The 22364-nt window shown below is 37.6% G+C and overlaps 1 protein-coding gene across 5 annotated transcripts in view; it reads right to left on the bottom strand.

Annotated features, from left to right (window-relative positions):
* LOC127442282 (fibronectin type III domain-containing protein 3B-like) overlaps positions 1 to 22364 on the bottom strand; it is a 229482-nt gene that overhangs the window by 5829 nt on the left and 201289 nt on the right. For all 5 annotated transcript variants that reach the window (XM_051700180.1, XM_051700181.1, XM_051700179.1 and 2 more), the window contains 6 exons: positions 21551 to 21664; positions 21141 to 21290; positions 18092 to 18372; positions 9303 to 9518; positions 4159 to 4325; positions 3917 to 4044 (listed from right to left, as the gene is read on the bottom strand). In XM_051700180.1, the coding sequence (XP_051556140.1) occupies positions 3917 to 4044; positions 4159 to 4325; positions 9303 to 9518; positions 18092 to 18372; positions 21141 to 21290; positions 21551 to 21664 (1056 nt within the window). The remainder of the gene's footprint in view (positions 1 to 3916; positions 4045 to 4158; positions 4326 to 9302; positions 9519 to 18091; positions 18373 to 21140; positions 21291 to 21550; positions 21665 to 22364) is intronic.

Raw genomic sequence — 22364 nt, 5'->3', positions numbered from 1 at the left:
ATGTACTATGGTGTATAAGAGGATGGTTAAAAACAATAATGAGAGACATTAAAAACAGTATTGAGGTAAAAGAATGTGAAGCATTTACAAACAGTAATGTAAGGACTAGTAATACATAGGCATTATAAACTTGAGGACCTCCTGCCTATGGAGGAAGTCTCTTGGTAGGATCATATTTACTGTCTTGCCAGGTCAGTTTCATAAGCCACCCACAATTTGTAACCTTTCTTATTTACCACTACGATGATGGACATTTTTCATTTGTTGACATTGTTAGAAGAATCAGCAATAAGGAACCAAAATGTGCCCGAGTTGCATATTATCATGCAGTGCTAATACCACAGCTAAGCCAGAAGCTAAATATTGAGATCTTCAATGTTTATTCCAGTCGCATGGATGAGGTGCCACGGCACGATCCGTTTAGACACATTACATCAAGACTAGACATTTTAAATTGTTTGAACTAAAACAAAACTTGGAAATCCAGTGTCAACACTGCTATAGCTCAACATTAATCCAAGAATTTTTGTGGTATACTACTGTTTATGAATAAAGCCGCATCTGAGTCCATTTTTGATCTCTCTCCAAAGACTGCTTGAGAAAACGTAAATGTACAAAAATTGATTCAGGAGTCCTCAACATTTATTATTGAGAAGGAGAACAAATATTCCACCTTATAGTGCACACCAGACTCTGGCTATGTCTGATTACAAAAGCTCCTGTTGTGTCCAATGAAATACACATTCCACTGTACTGTAAATACTAATATATGGAAACTGTCCACCTCAACAGTATAATGCATTAAAAAAGATAAACTTAATCTGAATGGTCTCTGGCAACGCTCTTTGACAGCTAGTATTTCATTTTTCCATTTGCATCTAAGTGTTTGTGGTAGCGAGCATGTAGGAGGAATAAAACCCGAAGCCATTTGAGTTCTGAAGAGGATCTAAAACTGAGAGAGAAACAGCCTTCGTTATGAAAGCCTATTACTCATTGCCGAAAGCAAAAGACAAGCTTAATAGAGTAAATAAAAGAATTTGATTGGAAAATCAGCAAAAGTGTTGATTTTGGATATAATGACATGTCAATAATTACTAAATATAATTTCAACTCTTAAGGTTCACAAATCGTAACTGAACAATCATTGCTAGCAAACAAAAATGAACAAAACAGCTTGCCATATTGTGTCTGAAAGCTCAGTTACTCTATATTAAGTTTTTGTTTATATAACTATTACATAAATGCAATCAAGCCACTGAACTGAATATCAGAACAGCTGTAATTACCTGAGGTCTTGTGCCTTTGTCCGAAACACAGCCATACTGATATTCTGTACAACAGCACTGTTGCATGTGTGATATTGCTTAGACAGCTAATAGGGCCATAATGCTGTCCATTTACAGAAATCCATCACTAACTAAAATATGGCGAGATGTTTGATAACAATCTGGATGTGCTTTCATAATGCAGGATAACATGCAAGTAAACTCCATTAGCTGTACAATTAGGTGGGTGAAAATTACCTATCAGGGATAACACTGAGAAAATAGACACAGGCTATGTAACCCTATTGGTGTTGAAACCCTGCTGGGTCTATAGATTTGTGTGTGTATCATGTAATAGGAAGATTAAATGGAGAGAGAGAGAGAGCTTTGCAGCTAAATTCCAAGGCAGACTGTGTATCCACAGCCTCATCAACACAGATACATAGAGATTCCAGAAACAGTGCAAATGGAAGGCAGGGTTAGGCTCCACGCTCCACATGCACTACTGCTTAACTTATATTTACATGCATGTAACACACTCATTACTTCTCATGTCCATTTCACCAGCTGACAGGACAAGGCACACATTAGCACAGTAACAGGAAACAATCCAATATCTCTGCTTACAGACAGTATAGACAGCATGCAGTTGTTGGACTGCCAAAATAATTTTCTTAATCAGTATTTTTATCTTGTTTTCAAAGTAAAAATATCTAAACATCCTTAAAACAGTTTGACATAATTTTCTGGAATTTTCCAAGCTGCTTAAAGGCACAGTTAACTTAGTGTATGTAAACTCATGACCCACTGGAATTGTGATATAGTCAATTAAAAGTGAAACAATCTGTCTGTAAACAACTGTTGGAACAATTACTTTTGTCATGCACAAAGAAGATGTCCTGAATGACTTGCAAAAACTATCGTTTGCTAATATGAAATCTGTGGAGTGGTTAAAAAAGTCATTTTCAAACTAAGTATTTAAACTTCTGACTTCAACTATAGATAGACAGATAGTTAAGATTATTAAGATATTAAGACTTGTTTTCAGAGAACATATATTAAAGGGATAGTTCAACCAAAAATAACAATTCTCTCATCATTTACTCACCCTCATGCCATCCCAGATGTGTATGACATTCTTCTGCAGAACACAAAAGAAGATTTTTAGAAGATCTCAGCTCTGTAGGTCTATATAATACAAGTGAATGGTGACCAAAGTTTTAAATCTCCAAAAAGCACAAAGGCAGCATAAAAGTCGGTTTTGGGATAGAACAGACAAAATATAACTCCTTTTTCACTATAAATCATGACATTTCAGTCTCTACAAATGATCGTGATTTCAAGCTCGATGAATCTTTCTAGTGCTTGATGCATGCGCAAAGCACTAGGTGGCGCTATGAAATGTAATCGAGCTTGAAAGCAAGATTACAAAGGAGACTGGTGATGTCAAGATTTAGTGAAAAGGAGTTACATTTTGGTCTGTTCTCACCAAAAGCCAGTTGGATCGCTTCAGGAGACAGATTAAAACACTGGAGTCAATTGGATTACTTTAATGCTGCCTTTGTGTGCTTTTTGGAGTTTGAAAGTGTTGGACCCCATTGACTTGCATTATATGGACCTACAGAGCTGAAATTTTCTTCTAAAAATCTTCGCTTGTGTTTTGCAGAAGAAGAAAAATGTCTGGGATAGCATGAGGGTGAGTAAATGATGAAATCATTTTCATTTTTGGGTGAACTATCCCTATATAATAATAGATATATATGTAATATATGTTCTCTGAAAACAAGTCTATCTATCTACCTATCTATCTATAGGAGAAACAACTGTGCGCAGGAAAGGATATGACTAGCTTGTTTTCACCATGACAAAAAGCATCCATGCACTTCCTTGAGAGACCTTACGGCCTTCACAACAGGTTTTGCTGGGTGGATTTATGGTGTACTGGCTGATCCACTAATGTGGCCATTTAACCTAAGATCCTTTCAATTCATAACAATGGACAAAAATGTGTGCAGTCATGTCACTTGTGAAGTGAATGATAATGATAATACTACTACTCCCTTTGCCCCTCTGCACTCTGTCTTTTGATTTGTTGTTTTCCTTTATTACCTGAGTGTCCAAATCACAGAAATAATCAGTGAACCTTGAAATGCTTGCATTTTCAAGTCAAAAATAACAACCCTGCATAGTCAACAAAGTGTTTTAAAATGCAGGCCATTATTTCCTTCAATAGAAGGAATGATAGATGAGCCGGTCATTTGCCTCTATCAAGCCATCAGCAATGGCATCAACATCAGCCGTAGAATACTAATACTTTCTGGCAGCATATATTTAGACATGTGAGATTCAACTCAAACACAAATCCTATCATTTTCAAACTCTGTTCATCAACTACTGTAGATTAATGTCTCAAACTAATTGTAATGAAAAAGCACCTAAAGCTTCAGTGGCCCAAAAAGTATTTGGACACTTGTAAGCCACGCTGAATGTCATTGAATAGGTAAAAATGTTAGCGCTATATTTCTTTCAAATAAATGGTTTGATATTTTATCAACTAATGCAATAATGTTCATATATTTGGAAGTGTGGCTTAAGTGCCCCGTTACTCGTTGGGGCCACTGTGATTTAAGACGAGAAGTATCTGAACTCACCTGTTTGTATTCAGACTCTCTGGCCACCAACACCTGTAGGATGTAGCTAATGGGGTCTCCTCTCATTGGTGGAATGCTCTCCCAACTGACCTCACACACATTCCCTTCCAACTGTACCACTTTGGGGGCTATAAGATAACACACAACGTTTGCTATAAACATTGAATATAGGCAGGTGCAGTGCATGAACACATATGTGGCATGAAGCAATGTGTTGATGTGCTTGTAAGAGGATCATTTACCCTTGAGTGCTGGAGGCACAGACTTGGTGGTATGGAAAGTGTGTACTTCAGAGAAAGGGCCCTCTCCTGCCTCGCTCACAGCTTGAATCCTGATACAGTAGCTGCTCGATTCATTTAGTCTCTGTACCTTATATGTGTGGCTTGGGCCTCTGTAGATTGTGAAAAACCTGAAACAAATATATTTTATTTAGACTATCAGTCAAAATTGTGGACACACCTGCTTAGACAAAACTAGGTCAAGTGTAAATGCATCTGACTGTTCAAGCCACATAAACTGATCACCCACAACATTAAAACCAATGACAGGTAAAGTGAATAACATTTATTATCTCGTTACAATGGCATCTGTCAAGGGTATATTAGGCAGCAAGTGAACAGTCAGCTCTTGAATTTCATGTGTTTGAAGCAGGAAAAATGGGCAAGTGTAAGGATCTGAGTGACTTTGACAAGGGACAAATTGTGATGGCTAGACGACTGGGTCAGAGCATCTCCAAAACGGCAGGTCTTGTGGGGTGTTCCCGGTATGCAGTGGCTATTACCCACCAAAAGTGGTCCAAGGCAGGACAACCGGTGAACCGGCGACAGGGTAATGGGTGCCCAAGGCTCATTGATGCGTGTGGGGAGCAAAGGCTAGCCTGTCTGGTCCGATCCCACAGAAGTGCTACTGCAGTACAAATAAATTGCTGAAAAACGTAATGCTGGCCACGATAGAAAGGTGTCGGAACACACAGTGCATTGCAGCTTGCTGCGTATGGGGCTGCGTAGCCGCAGACCGGTCAGGGTGCCCATGCTGACCCCTGTCCACCGCCAAAAGTGCCTACAATAGGCATGTGAGCATCAGAACTGGACCATGGAGCAATGGAAGAAGGTGGCCTGGTCTGATGAATCACTTTTTCTTTTAGACCATGTGGGAAGCCGGGTGCGTGTGCGTCATTTAACTGGGGAAGAGATGGCAGCAGGATGCACCATGGGAAGAAGGCAGGCCGGCGGAAGCAACGTGATGCTCTAGGCAATGTTCTGCTGGGAAATCTTAGGTCCTGGCATTCATGTGGATGTTACTTTGATACGTACCAGCTACCAAAAGATTGCTGCACCCCTTCATGGCAACGGTATTCCCCGATGGTAGTGGCCTCTTTCAGCAGGATAATGTGCCCTGCCACACTGCAAAAATTGTTCAGAAATGGTTTGAGGAACATGACAAAGAGTTCAAGGTGTTGACTTGGCCTCCAAATTCCCCAGATCTCAATCCGATTGAGCATTTATGGGATGTGCTGGACCAACAAGTCTGATCCATGGAGGCCCCACCTTGCAACTTACAGGACTTAAAGGATCTGCTGCTAACGTCTTGGTGCCAGATACCACAGGACACCTTCACAGGTCTTGTGGAGTCCATGTCTCGATGGATCAGAGCTGTTTTGGCAGCACAAGGGGGACCTACATGATATAAAACATGATACAAAAAGTATAATTTGCAGCCTGGCATTAGCACGATCATGGACGTGAACTCTGTTTTATCTGCATATAGCGCGGGAATTGAAGATCGAATTTATATCCGTTTGGTGGAGACACATTGATGTGGCCAAGTGTAAATTAAATGTGCTTATTCAATCGCATAGCAATCCGATCAGTAAACATGCATGAAGTGACGGTGTAAATACCTCCTTCCTGTTCCAACTCATCCATAAAGCATTTTTTTTTTTTTCAAGAAATTAATGTTAACATTTGCTGAAGTTACATTCTTTAAAAGATAAAAACAACCAAAAATATCAGTACATCACAAATCAATAGTTAGGGGATGCTCTTTTATTCCTATTTTTGTGAATGTAAGACAAACAAAGGACATTGTAAATCAGCCCCAGACTTTTTTTTTTAAATACAATCTAACCTTTGTTTTGTCTCAATTACATTAAATTAGGTGAAAACATCTGGTATTGGCAGACAGCTCTAGGTAACAGCCGATCATGATCTGTGCCATTCTAGCAAAATATCTGTCCAATACACAAACCCCTCGAGTCAAAATGGAGAATAAAGCAACAGCTGGTATTTAATGACTGCTTCCAGAGGCATGTTGCCAATCACAAAGAATTCCTGCCAGCTTGATGTCTAACTAATGAGATGATAACGAACCAGTGACCCAAAGTTAATACTTAATGTCTTTTTTAAAGCCCTGTCAACCTGGGCTTTGGTAAAGGGAGAAAAATAGCTCTCCTCATCATGTTTGATTTCATGTTGCCATTGCATCTCCATCCAAGGCTGGCTTGTTTTGGAAAGTTTTTAAGCAGCTGGCTAGGAATCATAGGCTGCATCTGAATTTCTGTACTGAATTTGACGAAACTCTCAACCACTGATGAAGTACGTTCTTTAAGTATGCAGGTGTGTAGTATAACATTCCCAGACATAGTGCCTACCTGGCAGATGCACTTTTGCCTGGTAAGTTCTTTGACCTATGACGTTATAACAACAACCATAACACAATTTTAAACAAGTTAAATTTAACCACGAGAAACAGCTTTCTTGGAACCTATGGTACTTTATTTGATTACATTTTTTACTTTTTTTTATTCTGACAGCTCTTCAGTTTGAAGTGTTGACTGGTTGCACACTTCAAAATCTCAAAAGATGCAGTAGACCATACATGTATTGTTTGCCTATTGTCTCATGCATATTGTGTCATGCATATTGTGTAGCAGGAAAGTGCACATATTAAGAGGAGGCATAATCCTTCATGTGGACACAAATTAATATTACTAAACAAGACCAGCTTCAACATGTTGCACCAAATGGATTATAAAACACAATCCAGAAGAAAGGATTTTTCAAAGAGAAAGAAAAATACAAAAGGAGGGGTCCAAAGAGAAGTGGTCTGACTCAATATCTGCTATTGTTCATCTGATGGATAGTACATGTGTGGTTACTATGGCAATCTGACCTGTGATAGGATTCCGGGTGTACCATAGAACGTTCAGAGTCCATTTCAGAGCCATGCTGAATCCAGTTTGAATTCTCCGGATTCTGCTGCCATTACATTCTGATTAAGCAACTGAAGCAATTATCATAAGCATACCAAGAAACAAAGAATTGTTTACCAAACTCTTATACACACTAATTGAATCTTAGGACTTTAGTAAATATTGTCATTACTCTGCTTTGATCTGAGTTATTGCACAAGGTCAAGAAGAAATTATGTTACCAATTGATATTGTCTACACAGAATAAGACATAAAGAATGACTGAATGCCTAGTTTAGGCCTTAACTTCACAAATATGAATCTAAAATGAATTTATATAATATTAATAATTGGTGTTTTAGTTTTTTTGTGATATAACACCTGTAGAGCTGAGGAGGGCGGGGCCGGGATGGAATGAGACACACCCGGTCCCCAATCAGCCTGATGGGGCGCGCGAGGGATAAAGGTGGCCGGGGACAACAGTTCGAGAGAGAGAGAATTGCAGGCAGCTGTGCTGTGTGTTTTTAGTTGTGTGTTTTATTTAAGTTATTTATTAAATTATTATTTAAGTTGTCAAGCCGGTTCTCGCCTCCTCCTTTCCACTGAACCCCCTTACAACACCATACCAGCTATTTTTATGGCAAAAACCTGGTTAAAATGTAATAAAAGATACAGTCATTAAAACAATTCCCTCAAGGTATTAAAAGCATCACAATCCAATAAAATATACTGGACAGACCCTGGCACGAGGCATAAAACGGGGGATGCTATTTGGTAATTGAATTTGGTAAAAAAAAAAAATGCTTCCACCAAATCATCCTCTGAAGCACGTTACAAACATCCTAAAGAGAACAATTAGAAAATTAACTAGATTAACGCTGCTTTTCAAAAGTGCTGGTTGGGAATTCATTGTTTTCATTAGATTCCCATCTGTCAGGCTTGTTGCCCGCTCACAAAGACCTCCAACATGCCACTTTGCCAAAGAAAACAATCAACAGTAACAATTAAATTAGGATATGAGCCACACTGTGAATTGTGTAGGTTAAAAGTGCAGTGGCCTGACTGCAGTACAGGTGTGTCCGGTAAACACTTTCTCCTATCCTAGCTTAATATGCAGAGCCAACTACAAGCAAGTCATTTACAGGTTGAATGCAGCAAAAAGTGTAAACGCTTCTTTTTTTCACGCTATTAAACATTACTCTGTTTGTTTGAGCGTCCTGGCCAGCCTAACACAGCAACGTTGCGTTTGAGGTGGGACTATCTGTTTGTTCAATAGCAGATGGGGGAAGTAAAACAATATTTTAGCAATTCGTTTGGTGACGTCTGTGTGACAGATATTACACACTTTTAATTACTTATAATAGTACCTTGGTAGCATCAACTGACAGTTCACCTAGACCAAAATAAATCATTGTTCACAGTCTGCTCACAAATGTAATTAAATTTTTCTTCTAGATGTGCAAAACTACATATGTCAAAATTGACTAGTCATTGGGTTGTCTGAATGATTAGTTATCTAGTTGGACTTAAGAAAACTCTGAATTATTAAGGTCCGACAGAACCAGAAAAAAAAAAAAAGACAAGAAAAGGCTAAATAGAGCACAACATAATGGAGCAAAACACCAGGCTCTTAAGGCATGCTTTTAAAAGTTAGATTATTTTTAACTTGACATGTCATGTTAAAAATGCAATGCTCATGACGCACGACACTGAAAAACAGAGTAAGATGCGCCCTAACAGCCAAAAGCATCCATCTGCATATTTATGTATAGACCAACCAACAACAAATGCAGTTTGAATCCAAGAAAGCACAGCTTCAATAAAGTGACAGATTGACATATATATGCTAAATAGCTTTGACCTTTAAAGCTATATTATAACCTTTTTTTGCAGAAAACCATCATAGTCACCACAGAAAACAGAGCCCCTAGGATTAAATATAATATTGGGAACACTGCTCATAGCAGGTGATTTAAAATCTAAAGTACAGCATGCTAAAACCATCTCTGAGAAATTATGTTTCTAAATTCATTCCCTTTACAGCATCGCCATTAAAAATATTAGGGTAAAAAATTAAATCTACAAAAACTAGTCAGATTAAGTAATCAACTAGTCGGTTGTTGGACAACTTGTTGACCATCATGCCCTTCCACACCATCTATAGCTGTTTATAAGGCATGATAGAGAGAAACTCACCTTCTGTTCTTGTCCTCCATCTGCAGATTGTAGATCATCTCGTCTCCAAGTAGGCTCCTGGCATTGCTGTTGTCTCCCCATTTCAGTTTGAGGCTCTGGGGTCCAGCGGCAGTGCACTCCAGTCTGGGAGGGACAGGGGGCAGCGGCCGGGTGCGAGCTAGCAGGGGAGAGCACAGGGGACCAGCACCAATCTCATTCACTGCCTGAATCTGCAGACTGACACATCACAGAGAGACTGATTACAACTAACATCTCAATTCTTATTAATTCTTTATGGTGTTTTATAGGGAAGTAAAAAAATTTTAGCAGGACATGTGAATTAAACACTACTACAGTACGTTTTCTTGACTTCAAAACATACTGGGACATCATTGATCATTAAAATAATTCTGCTTATCAGTAAAAATATGTTAACGTCCTTAAAATGAAATACATCTAAATACATTTGCTAATGGGGTAAGAAAAACTAACTTAAAGAGGCCCTATTATGCTTTTTGGGATTTTACCTTTCCTTTGGTGTGTAATATAGCTGTTTGTGCATATAAATGCCTGCAAAGTTACAAAGCACAAAGTCCACGCAAAAGGGAGTTATTCTCTCCCACAGACAACACTGCTCAAGAACTACAAGAAATGGCTGGCTTGTAGTCCACCCATTTTTTCCACAAAGTATCTAGTCACTATGTAACACATTTGCATAATGCTCGCCTAAGGGCTATTTTGGCCCGCCCTCAAACAAACGTAGTTATAGCTGAGGCCAGGATGAGTTGGGTTAGTGTTGTTGCCATGTCGAGAAGACGCTGCTTTCTTCACTGCAAAAGCAAAACCTCTTTGTTTGGACTTCCAAAGGCAGACAAATTGAAGTATCAGTGGTTACATTTTATTTTAATTATTTAGAAGTACAACCACAACCAATTCTGGATTTTCAAGATAGTTACTCCTGAAAGATGATGCAGTTCCCACTTTGTTGAGACAATCTGGCGCTTCAGGATCACAACCTAAGTATGCTTTATTATTTGTGGATTTATCTGCTACAGAGAGTTCAAATGCGGAGCTTTGTGTTGTTGCTATGGTGTACACCCATTGCACAGCTGTAGGCCTCTGCTAACCTGCTAGCTAATGTTACTGTGTTGAAATAGTTTTGCTAATCAGCTGTGGGTCCACTTTTACCTACAATTGTGTAGAATTATGCAGACTGTTTGTCATTCTTACTATCATGAATAGTGAGCAAGTGTGGAGATGGATTTATTTTTACAAACAGTAATTTTACGTCTGCAATCCACGGTAGTGCTCGGCTAACTTGCAATGTAATGTTATTGTTTTGGTATGGGTTTACTATTCAGCTGCGGGCCGGCTTTTACTTAAAACTGTGTAACAAAATGGTCGATCTCAAGAGTCTTATATAATTATATAATTACAAGCTGTAATGTTATGCCCGCTATCCACGGTAGTCCACGGCTAACTTGCTCACTAACTAAGCCTCTGTTCTCCGTTCATATCTTTGCCGAAAAAAGTTCGGCTACACCCATTCCAGCAAAAGATGACTAACTTAGATGCACTACTTGTCTTTTACTTGAAGCTTTGTTAGGTTCACAATAATCAACAGTGTGCGTGTAAGAAAGCTACAAAATTAAAACTTGCCACTGTGAAACGTCCTGCTCAAGTCGTGCTTGCACACGTGGTTCTGGTCGATCAGCTTGTTCTTCCAAACTTTAATTATCGGATTCTTACTCAAACTGGTACGGCAAAAACCGACGCCATTGTTACCATAGTTACAATAGTGTTTACAGCTGTTAAGGAAGCCTGAAACTCAATTATGGTAAGGGCCGTTACATTTCCGACACACACGCTACGCAGTTGACCAATCAATACAGACTAGGCCAGCTGACCAATCAGAGCAGACTGGGCTTTTCAGAAAGGGGGGCTTTAAAGAGACAGGACCTAAATCAGAGTGTGTTTTCTGAAATTAAAGCATGTAAACCTATTCTAGTAGACCCCCAAAATAAAACCATGAACCTGTAAATTAGCATAATATGGGCTCTTTAAAGATTCTCTTTGAAAAGTTTCTTTGAAGTCTCAACATCTTATGCAATTTTGCTTCTCAAGCAAATGCATCTTGTTTTAGGAACGTTTAGACAATTTAAAACAAGACAAAAATACAATTCTCATTATAAAAATTAGTTGCAGTGTTGGTATAGACCATAAGCAAGAAAATAATTAGTGTAACAATAATTACAGCGAACAACCAAGTACGCCAGGTGCTTTCACATGGTTTATAGAAAGCAACATATACTGAGACTGGGTCTTTAACTACGGTCAGGACAGTGAGTAATAGCACATACAGTAGCAGTCTGAGTAATGTGCACAGTGTGAAATTATTCCTTATTCCACAGAGGCAATATTTCAATATGGCCATCATATTTCTTGAAGCGTGAAATTGTAGTGTCGCACAAAACGTAACACCAGTGGTTAACATTACACGAGTTAGGAAAAAAGAGAAAGCTGTTTCTATATTTCAACTAAGATTTAGTTGCATAAGGGGCAGTAAGAACAGACTTTATCTGACCTTTAACACAAGGGCTCAGCATAGAGACAAAGCAGCCTTGCGGCTTAAATCAATAACTCATTAACAAGTAATTCTAAATAACCCTTGACTTTCATCAAAACCTTTCAAAGACATCCCACTGCACTGAAACAAAATCCTTTCTCTGAATGCAGTTCATTCATTTCACCTTACATTGAATTATAAAGTAGTTTTTTCATGTTGGAGTGTAACTTACAGCATATTAAAAAAGAGATGCTTCTAATGTAATTAATAATTTTTCTTTGGTGTTACAATCGCTTAGCTATTTTCTAAAGTAGCTTTTCCAGTTAGAACGTAGTGTGACAAATTGCTTCATCGCTGCTTGCATTTCACATTGTATTGCAGTTGCAAGTTATTGCTGAGGCACTTTCCTAGAATGTCTGACCCCGTTCACACCTGACCCCATTTACACCTGGTATTTAAGATGCATTTCAGATGATCTGATCACAAGTGGTCAGTGCTAAATACAGGTCTAAATGGTGTCTAAAACGTTTTGTGATCGGATCACAACAACTTCATACGAAGGCAGTCAAAACGCATGTGGCCACATCACATTTAAGGTGTAAATCTGTCCTGAATGCGTGTCAGACAGCAGGGAAGCTCACCCCTCGACCTGTCAATCAACCACTGAGCTAAAACGAGTTTTGCTTCCGTTGACGCCATCCGTCTGCGTTTTTTCAACTTCATTGCTTATAAATTGTGTTTGATAGCGTAATACATGGTAAACAACTACTTTACCCATGGTAAATCAGAGAAAGATCCACCAATCAGAGAACTGCGGCCAACAAAAAAAAAAAAAATGCAAAACATACCTCGGAGCGACCGTGCGCTCCCATGACACACTGTAAATGACGTAATCGAGTCGATCTCCCTTCACCCTTAAACTACTTATATATTTGTACATATCGGAATATTTTGCATAAATGTCAAATATATTGTTTCTATACTTATAAATAACAACCTAAAATCAGTAGTTTTATATATTTCCATAGTTTTATATTCAATGACATCATTCGCAATGCTTCATGGAATTGTAGTTTGTGCCCTCATGGAAGACGGTAAGTACACAGCCTTGAGAAATCTGATCCAATGTTCTCGTCACATCCTGTCTACCGAGATACCTTCATCTGATTGATTTTTGAAGGCAGCATAGATGTATCCATCGCTGCCTATCAAATCCCACAATCCTGTGTGCGTGTACAGTTTTCGGATCCGATTTGAGCTTCGGCTACGTTCAAATATTTCAACTTGTGTGACTAGACCGTATGCAATCGCCTGACTGGATGTGATGTATTCATTCATAACTAATTCTAAATGCCTGCTACTTCTTTATTTTGGACAATTATGAAATTATTGTTTACATTGTAAATAGATCACAAAAAGCATTTGTAATTACAGTAAATGTGTGATTAAATGTGTACATGTCATTTATTTCTGCACACGCACAACCTAAAAACCACATCTATAAATATCTGCTTCCTAACTGCTCAATTATGGTTGTTGTTGCTGTAAATTATCATAATAATAACTATAAAAAGTATTAATAATAGATAATACTATTAATAATAAATACTAAATGAATATTAATCGTGAATTTCACTGAATTCATCCATCTGCGATTGTGTGAACAAAATCACACAGTAATGTCATTCTGAGGTGAAGCGTTTCCCTAAATTAATAAAATCCATTGCTAGCAAAATTACTGTTCAACACAACTACCACTAGGGGGAGATATATACAACAGTCATATGTGAATGTCGGCGACAAAGAAAAGGCAGCTTTACGCTTGGTATCTGTCAGCAGTGCCAAGCTACGACTCCGGAAGCTACTTGAAATTCTGCCGTGCCACGGAGCGCAACTCGCATAGTTTTCCAATAAATTCGATAACTGCTACAAATGCTACAGATAACTGCATAACTAACATCGCCATTTCTAATTGTTCAGTTTGCGCAGTTACACCAGTTTCGTACACTAACCTGCAAACTCATCAACGTCACATTAACAACATTGGTAACTTGTGTGTTCTCTCTACCACCTGAACCGCATCGACGTGCCGTGTCCTTCTCGTCCAGTGTGCAACCGACTTAAGTTTTCAAGCCTGATGCTGACACCCTAATTGAGATCCTCATTGTTTTTGTGCCAGATAAATACTGCTAAATAAATAAGAGAAAGAAAACGAAATCTGACTATGCTACTTTTTGTTAGTTTGTAGTGTAGCTAAGTACTATAAAAAGTGTAGATGTACTGTAGTTTAACTCATTTAATCAGAAGAATAGTACACAGCCTTTACATTCATGATGTTTTGCAGTTTCATTGATAATTACCAAGAATAAAATGTTAGGAGTATGGATTTAAATCACCCGGGACAGGTAAACAATCAAGTACTTTCAGCATCTGGATTTATTTTTGAAACAAGCAGAATGTCAACAAAGACACGTGGTGACTATAAAAACAGGCATGTGCTCTTTGTATTCTTAGTATTTCCTGCTGCCTTGCAACTGCTGTTCATTCAGGAGGTGTGCAGATTACTCATATGACACTCATTTGAGCAGCTTCATCTGAATATGCATGTATGGATATAGCATAGCGGGCTTCATATCTGTTTATCAACAGGTTTAACAGATGTGCCCTAGCTTTACTGTCAACCATGTCTACCCCAATGCCATTTTCAAACAAGAACAGACACAAACATATACACACAACCATACCAGCACGGCCAGGCTTCCCTGCGGCCTTGTGCTTAAGGTCGAATCACACCCATGCTGATAAAAAAATAAATGCATATTGCTTAAATAAGCCCGAAAACAATCGTTTTTATTTTTGGTAAGATACCAGCCTGGTTTACTGACTATTTTGAAGAGATTCGCCTGATGTAACCTCAGTGTGAAATGAGTTGTGGCTTATCACATCACACACATCACAGTGAGAAGTAATCAGCCACTTCATGCACAGAAGAACCCAAGAAAATCACTTGCGAATGCTAATAACTTCATTAACTTTCACCTTGATAAACTCAATCATATTTATATTTGACAGTTGTGAGACCTGCAACGCTTTGTGTAGGATGCCATCACTCAAAATGGCTTTTAAAAATGGAAGGGTTGGGGAGTCTGAACTTGAATTAACAGCCGCACTGGAGAAGTAGAGCTCTGCCAGCAACACCAGACACTCTGGTTTACATTTAACTGAAAACAAATTTGTTTACACTGGGCCTGACTAAATCCCTCTGACCACACTTCTAATTGATTAGGTCTTTAGAGTGATTTAACATCTTCACTACCGGTCAAAAGTTTAGACACACTTACTCAGTCTTTATTATTTTTATTTGCCACATATTAGTTTAATAATGAAGCTATTCATTATTGAAATAGAAATACTAAGAAATAACAAATAAAAGCATGGGAATTACAGTATGAAGTGACTATAAAATGTAAAATAAATCAAAACGATCTTATATTTGAGTAAAGAAATTCATATATAGACACAATATCTATGTCTACAAAACAAATTTGAAGCATTTAAGCATGAACATTTAGATAAAAAGGTTTTTAAAGGAATATTTTCCGTTCAATATAAGTTAAGTTCACTCGACAGCATTTGCGGCATTATGTTGATTTCCGCAAAAATTAATTTGGACTTGCCCCTCTTTTTCTTTACAAAAAGCAAAAATCTGGTTTACAGTGAAGCATTTATAAAGGAAGTAAAGTAAACTTTAAAATACTCTGTTACAAAAGTATAGCCACAAGATGAAAACAATATGCATATTAAAATGATTTGTGTAAAAAAAAAAAACGCTTACTAACCTTTTATGTGTAAAGCTATAGCCAATTATAAACTTCATTGCCATGATGATGTAATGTCAACAAACAATAAACCCTAAAATGGCTATACAAATGACAGCTCAAATGATACACGAGTTTTAACAGAAGATTTAAAGTGCTTTTTTAAAATTATAAGCTTCACATTTCAATTTCAATTCTAATTATTGGGAATGTTTCCTTTTCAAAGCTGATATAGTATAAGTAGTTTTCATTAAAAAACACTTTATATTAGCTACACATTCAACAGCATCTAATAGTAAACATCTGACAGCTACAGGTCAGAACAGTTTTTTCAAAAGGGAATAATCCCATAAATAAATAAGCCTAGAATGAAATATATCAAATGTTTGATAAGATAAAAATTAGTCATATTTTAAAAATGCCTCCCATTTATTTCAATTTCAGTTGCATTCTTGCCCGCAAGCCCTGGTTAATTTCTGACCTTGGAGGACAGAGGGTAACATTCTGCAGGTGCGGGCAGGAGGTGAGACGAAAATGAAAAAATTAAGTCCTGCGCAGGCCTCTAATTCAAGAGCCAAAATCAAGCTCTCAGACAAAAACATCAGTTGCATAAGCTGTTTGATAGAGACACTGTTATGTGTGCTGTGGTGGCCCCATGCAGAGATAGGTGGCCTGTTATGGGCCACACTCTATAGATGCACACACAAACTTTGCCCTCTGGCCTTCTTTCATTAACACACTGCTGTTTACCCACTGCTCTCCTGGGCAGGGGGAGGAAATGGGCAGCGTTGGTGATATGGTTTTGGCGTCACACTTTGCTGAAATGGACAACACTGGCAGCCGAATTCAAATGAGCCCCGAAATGAAGCATAACTGCTCTCTGCAGGAAGTAGATTTGGCTCATAGAGAATCAGAAAGCCAAACGGTTGTTGGTTGCTAGTGCGTATTCTCTGTCCGCTGAGCATGAAAATCAACATGCGGCCAGTGTTAATCTCTTCAATGAAATAGGTACATTTCTGATTCAATGTCCATTTTGCTTACATATGAAAGAAATTCTCTCTCAGCTAATGCTCTTTATTATAAAGGACCCTTCTAGGCAACCCTTCTTCAAAAATATTAATTTTAACATTTTTATTTTATCATTAGTTTTTCCATCAAATTGTTCACATTTTAGCTTTTAATTTAAATTCAGTCTATTCCATCAATTAATGTCTTGAAACTGCATATATTATGTTGCAACTGCAGTATAGTTGTGTTACATTTTTTACAGTTTACTTGCATAATCGGTCCTGTCTCTTTAAGACTATCGGCATCAGCCAGTAAGCGCAAATAACGAGAAAAGACATGCATAATTTCTTTAGCACATCCAAGTATTTTTTGTTGTTTTTAATCAACAACTGACTGTGAAGAACAGAAAAGGTATTAAACGAGACATTATTCAATGACATATGGATCTCGTCTTTGGACACACAGAACTCTCAACATGCAGTGAAAGGTCCTCTGTGCTAATAACTTCTCCACTATACTACTCAATCACTTGTGAGTGAAATCTGAACATTTACTAGCCAGTGGCTAATCACAGACATTTGATTTACTTGCATTATAGAGGGTTGCCACATAGAGTTAAAGTTCGATCTTGGGATTCAAGAATCGATATCGAGATCGTTCAAATGAAGATCACGATGCATCGGAAAATTTGTATTTTTACCCAACCCGACCAACAACTAAAAGATGTTACTTTCATTGACTAAATTACATGCCATTTTAGTCAGCGTAAAACTGAATATGACATGACAAAATATTGACTAATTTTAAAAGGACATTTTCATCAAAAGTCTAAAACTATGACTAAAACACAAAACTGTAAAAATGTTACACTTGATGCAGCAAATAGATTGTTCTGATGTTTCCCACGGTTACGAATCCAGTAAATACATAATGAAATGCATCTTTTCATGGTATATGTCACTTGAAGACATGCTTTGTTTATTATTATATTCATTTAAAAATGTAAATGATGTTATAACATAAATAAGATTTGAGATTCTGCACTTTTTTGATTCACTAATCAAATGTAAGCAAGTTTGTGACATTGTCCATGTGAACACTTTTTCTACTCTTTTTACAAAAGATCTGATATTCTTGCTTCCATTGAAGCACACATGATGCTTTTTAGCATGTTCTTAAATCATGCGATAAACATGATATCATGGGATAACATGGATCATCAAGTTTTGCACAAACTTGTAAAACCATGCCAGCTCGAGTGCATACCAAATACTAAGAAATTCTGAAATTCATGTATACTTTTCAAACCAAATTTTCACTAAAAAATGTTGTTAAAAATTAACTCTTTTAACTGACTTTTGGACTCCTGTGTATGTGTGTTGCTTAGGTGTGTATGTAGCTGCATCTGTATCATCAACCTGTAGTCACTGTCAAGCTGTAGGTTCTGCAGCAGATGGCAGGTGCTCTTTCCCAGGCTGATGAGTTCCTCTCCCAGTTTGAGAACGTAAGAGGTGATCTCTGCTCCATTGCTGCAGGGTTCATCCCATTTCAAAGCCAGGCACGTGGAAGGAGAGTAAACGCCGCTGTCTGTGGGGTCGTGCTCAAGTACATAGAATACTGAGACTGGGTCGGGCACGGAGGCGGGGGTTTGACAGCACACCTGCTCGCTGTATGGGCCTGCACCTGCCTGATTTGCCGCCTTGAGAAAAGGGACAAAATAAAATGTATGATGTGCTATAGTAATATATATATATATATATATATATATATATATATATATATATATATATATTTTTTTTTTTTTTTTTGTACAATACAATGTTAAAATCAAATGTTTGTATTCTGTTTGTACATACTTGTTCAGACGTTTTTAGCAAGAGCATCTCAAGTTTTAATTCATTAACATTTTTATATATAATACATTGTAAATATATAAAATTATATACAGTATATATTATATACTTATATATACACACACACAGTACTGTGCAAAAGTTTTAGGCACTTGTGAAAAATGTTGCTTAGTGAGGATGTCTTCAAAAATAATGACAAATAGTTTTAATTTAACACTTAATGTCAAAACAAAGTCCAGTAAACATAAGAAAAGCTAAATCAATATTCGGTGTGACCACCTTTGCCTTTAAAACAACACCAATTCTCCTAGGTACACCTGGACACAGTTTTTCTTGGTTGTTGGCAGATAGGATGTTCCAAGCTTCTTGGAGAATTTGCCACAGTTCTTCTATATATTTAGGCTGTCTCAACTGATTCTGTCTCTTTATGTAATCCCAAACTGACTCGATGTTCAGTGGGGGGCACTGTGGGGGCAATGCCATCTGTTGCAGGGCTCCCTGTTCTTCTATTCTAATCTTTTCTATTTGCAAAGGTAATGTTTGGGAGTCTAGCATTTATATTTCCTATTGACACACTAAAGCTGAAGATATAAATAATCATCTTAAAGGAGACCTATTATGCCCCTTTTTACAAGATGTAATATAAGTTTCAGGTGTCCCCGGAATGTGTCTGTGAAGTTTCAGCTCAAAACACAGATCATTTATTATACCATGTTGTAAATGCCTCTTTTTGGGTGGAATCAAAAACACACTGTTTTCGTGTGTCTCTCTTTAAATGCAAATGAGCTGCTGCTCCCCGCCCCCTTTCCGGAAGAGGGCTGTGCCTTTACAGCTCGTGCTTTGGATACTATAGCAACAATAAATCAGAACCAATATGACTGACACCGTAAATAGGCATTTTGAGTTTGTGATAGTGCTTCTTATGTAGAAAATCACTTCCTGCCCTCCATCTGCATTTCACGCCACAGCAACGCAGTGACGTGACGTCATGTGCAAACAAGCTATAACGACATAGCTCTGGTCTCCGTGAATACAATCAGAGACAATGGTAACTTTAGCTGCATTAGCCGTGGAATCAGCTAACAAGCACATTCAGAAAGGCGATTTGCAAACTTATATCTTCAGGATATAAAGCTGGAACACGAACAGTTGATACTGATCCATGCTTGAGTCAAATTTTTTGAAAATCCTGCTTTATATTGACCCTCATTCACAAAGCAGTCTGGTGTAAAATGATTTGCACAAACATACACAAATTTTGGTATGTTATGGGGCACATTTTCTTCAAAAACAAAACTTGTCCACTGCGTCTTCAGTGGCTCTGATGCCGGGAGTATATGTAGACTCTAATGTTCACTTTTACAGCCATCAGCAGAACACTTATGACGCTTACGAAACTGAGACATTGTTCTTTTCACTGTAGCTGCTCCAGTGCGGAAAAAAATGGCGGACTGTGTGTCGATCACTCAGGGGAGGATCTATGATAATAGGGTGGAGTCCGTCACCAGTCGTGGGCGTGGTCTGCTCTAAAGTAACGTCACTTTAGAGCAGAAACGAAAACCAGTCATTTTGAGACACTTGTTTTTGATTAATAGAAATATAAGAAAGAGGAGTGGGTGGACTTTTAACATTGTAGGGTGGTTGTGTACACAAACTGTACAGACTCACAGACTGTACAAGACTCACATTTATGTTCAAACACCATGTAAAAGTGAATTTTACATAATAGGTCCCCTTTAAGACAAATGCTTTTGTGAAACATCTTATGTGTTTAAGACTTTTGCACAGTACTATATATATATATATATATATATATATATATATATATATATATATATACACACACACACACACACACACACACACACACACACACACGAACTCCAGGGGTTCAGTTTTATTTTACGCAAAGCTTTTGAGCCGCATGTCTGTAATTCCTTACAGACAATAATAAAAAAAGACTATTTATTAAAGTAATCATTATTACTGTTCATGCTCTTATTAAACTCTCTGCATTAGATCAACATGGCATAACTGTCACCAGCTCATTATTTAAAGCATAATGACTAGAGCCTCATGGATTCAGGATGATACAGTTAATGAAGCGTCAACCTTCATTGCTGTTTTCATATTTTTCTGTCATTCTTCTAGGCTATTCTAGTCTTAATTAAATATGCTAATGAACAAAGAGCAGATGTTAAAAATGACAAGTTAGGTACAAATGTCTGTCCAAAGTTTATCCAAGTTTGGTTTATGTTGTGAGGCTACAGTGCTGCAGCACCCTGCTGCCGTGTAATATAATAAAAACCATATCTTAATAGGTTATTTTGTCTCTTTTTACTCCCATGTATTTTAATAAGAGCATGTATTAAAAGATATAGCCATATCATTAATAATTAAATTAAATCACAGGACATTTCCTGTATTTTTTAGTATAAAGAAAGTTGAACTTTAAAAAAGCACTCTATATATTTACAAGACATTTAAAAAGTGTTTTTGTAGCAAATCACTGAGCAGAAGCAATAAATCTGATGTAAATTAAAACAACAACCCTTTCAATGACAGAGTATGGCTGAGCACTAGGTCATGTAGTATGCAGTAACACAGTAAATACCTGTAGTCTGCAGTAGTAATGAGTGGCTGGTGTGAGGTCTGAGATCTCACACTGTGTATCAGGGCCACTGTAGATCAGTCCCATGGGCTCCTCCTCTCTGCCCCACTCCAGACGGTACTCAGAGATGTCGGCTCCTGAAATCTCTGGACTCTGAGAGAGGAAAAAGCAGTACAGCGGTTAATAAGAAAGCTTAACTGATTATTTGGTTATGTGAAATCGAAGTGTTCATAAATATATATATATATATATATATATATATATATATATACACACACACACATACTATATACTATTACCTCACATCTAATTATTGAATGGGCCAGTGGTCTGAATAGGTCAGATTATCCCATACATATGAATCCACAGAGCTTTAAACAGGAGACATTGCACTAAATTACTGAGAATCTTACCTCCCAGCTGACCAGCACACAGGTATTGGACATCAAGGTGAGAGATGGCGCCGCACATTGGCTAGGAGGACCAGCTGCAGTTGTTACTTCTGTTGGTTCAGAGAATTGTCCGTACTAAGGCAAAGGAAAGAAAGATTTTCAAATTAAAATGTCAATGTTCAATACATAATACAAAATGTACAAACATATAGTATCTTTGTATGTTCTGAAGTCAATTCTATCAGTAAATGCTACTTATCTGCAACTAGTTGTTTCTAAAAGGACAAAACGGCTTTATTTACATCACTCAAAAATGAAAGCATGCATTCCGTATCTTTCAATCTGATGCAAGACTCTTTTGCATCGATTATTAAAATGCTGGGAGTTTGCCTAAAAAAACCCAAACAAAAGTAAGCCAGAGAAGCGGGTTAAGATCACACCTCTGGCCCTCACACTTGCTCTGAATACTAAATAACACTCTTGCCGCAGAGACAGAGAATGGTCCTCAATGGTAGTGACAAACAAATAATTAGAGGAGAAAGTAAGACTCACTGCCTCTCTGAACACTGCTGGATTGAACATACTGACAGAAGGAACGGTAGATGATTATTCTGATTTACTGATGTTGGAGAAATATTTTCATTGATTACTATAAGGAAAAGATGACATCTAGAGGGACAGTTAATCCTGATTACATAGATTACTTGCCACACAGCTTTTAATTCTAGCCTTCTAAAATAACATAACAACATCAAAGGTGCAATATGAGCTGGGGACACTTTGAAAAGTACATTTTGTGGGTTTCCCTCCCACTAATTTTATGCAAATTTCAAAT

This window comes from Myxocyprinus asiaticus, chromosome 6, assembly GCF_019703515.2.
Source record: "Myxocyprinus asiaticus isolate MX2 ecotype Aquarium Trade chromosome 6, UBuf_Myxa_2, whole genome shotgun sequence".
NCBI classification, from domain to species: Eukaryota; Metazoa; Chordata; class Actinopteri; order Cypriniformes; family Catostomidae; genus Myxocyprinus; species Myxocyprinus asiaticus.
The sequence above is the reverse complement of the archived record's forward strand: the minus strand, read 5'-3'. Positions and strand labels throughout refer to the sequence as shown.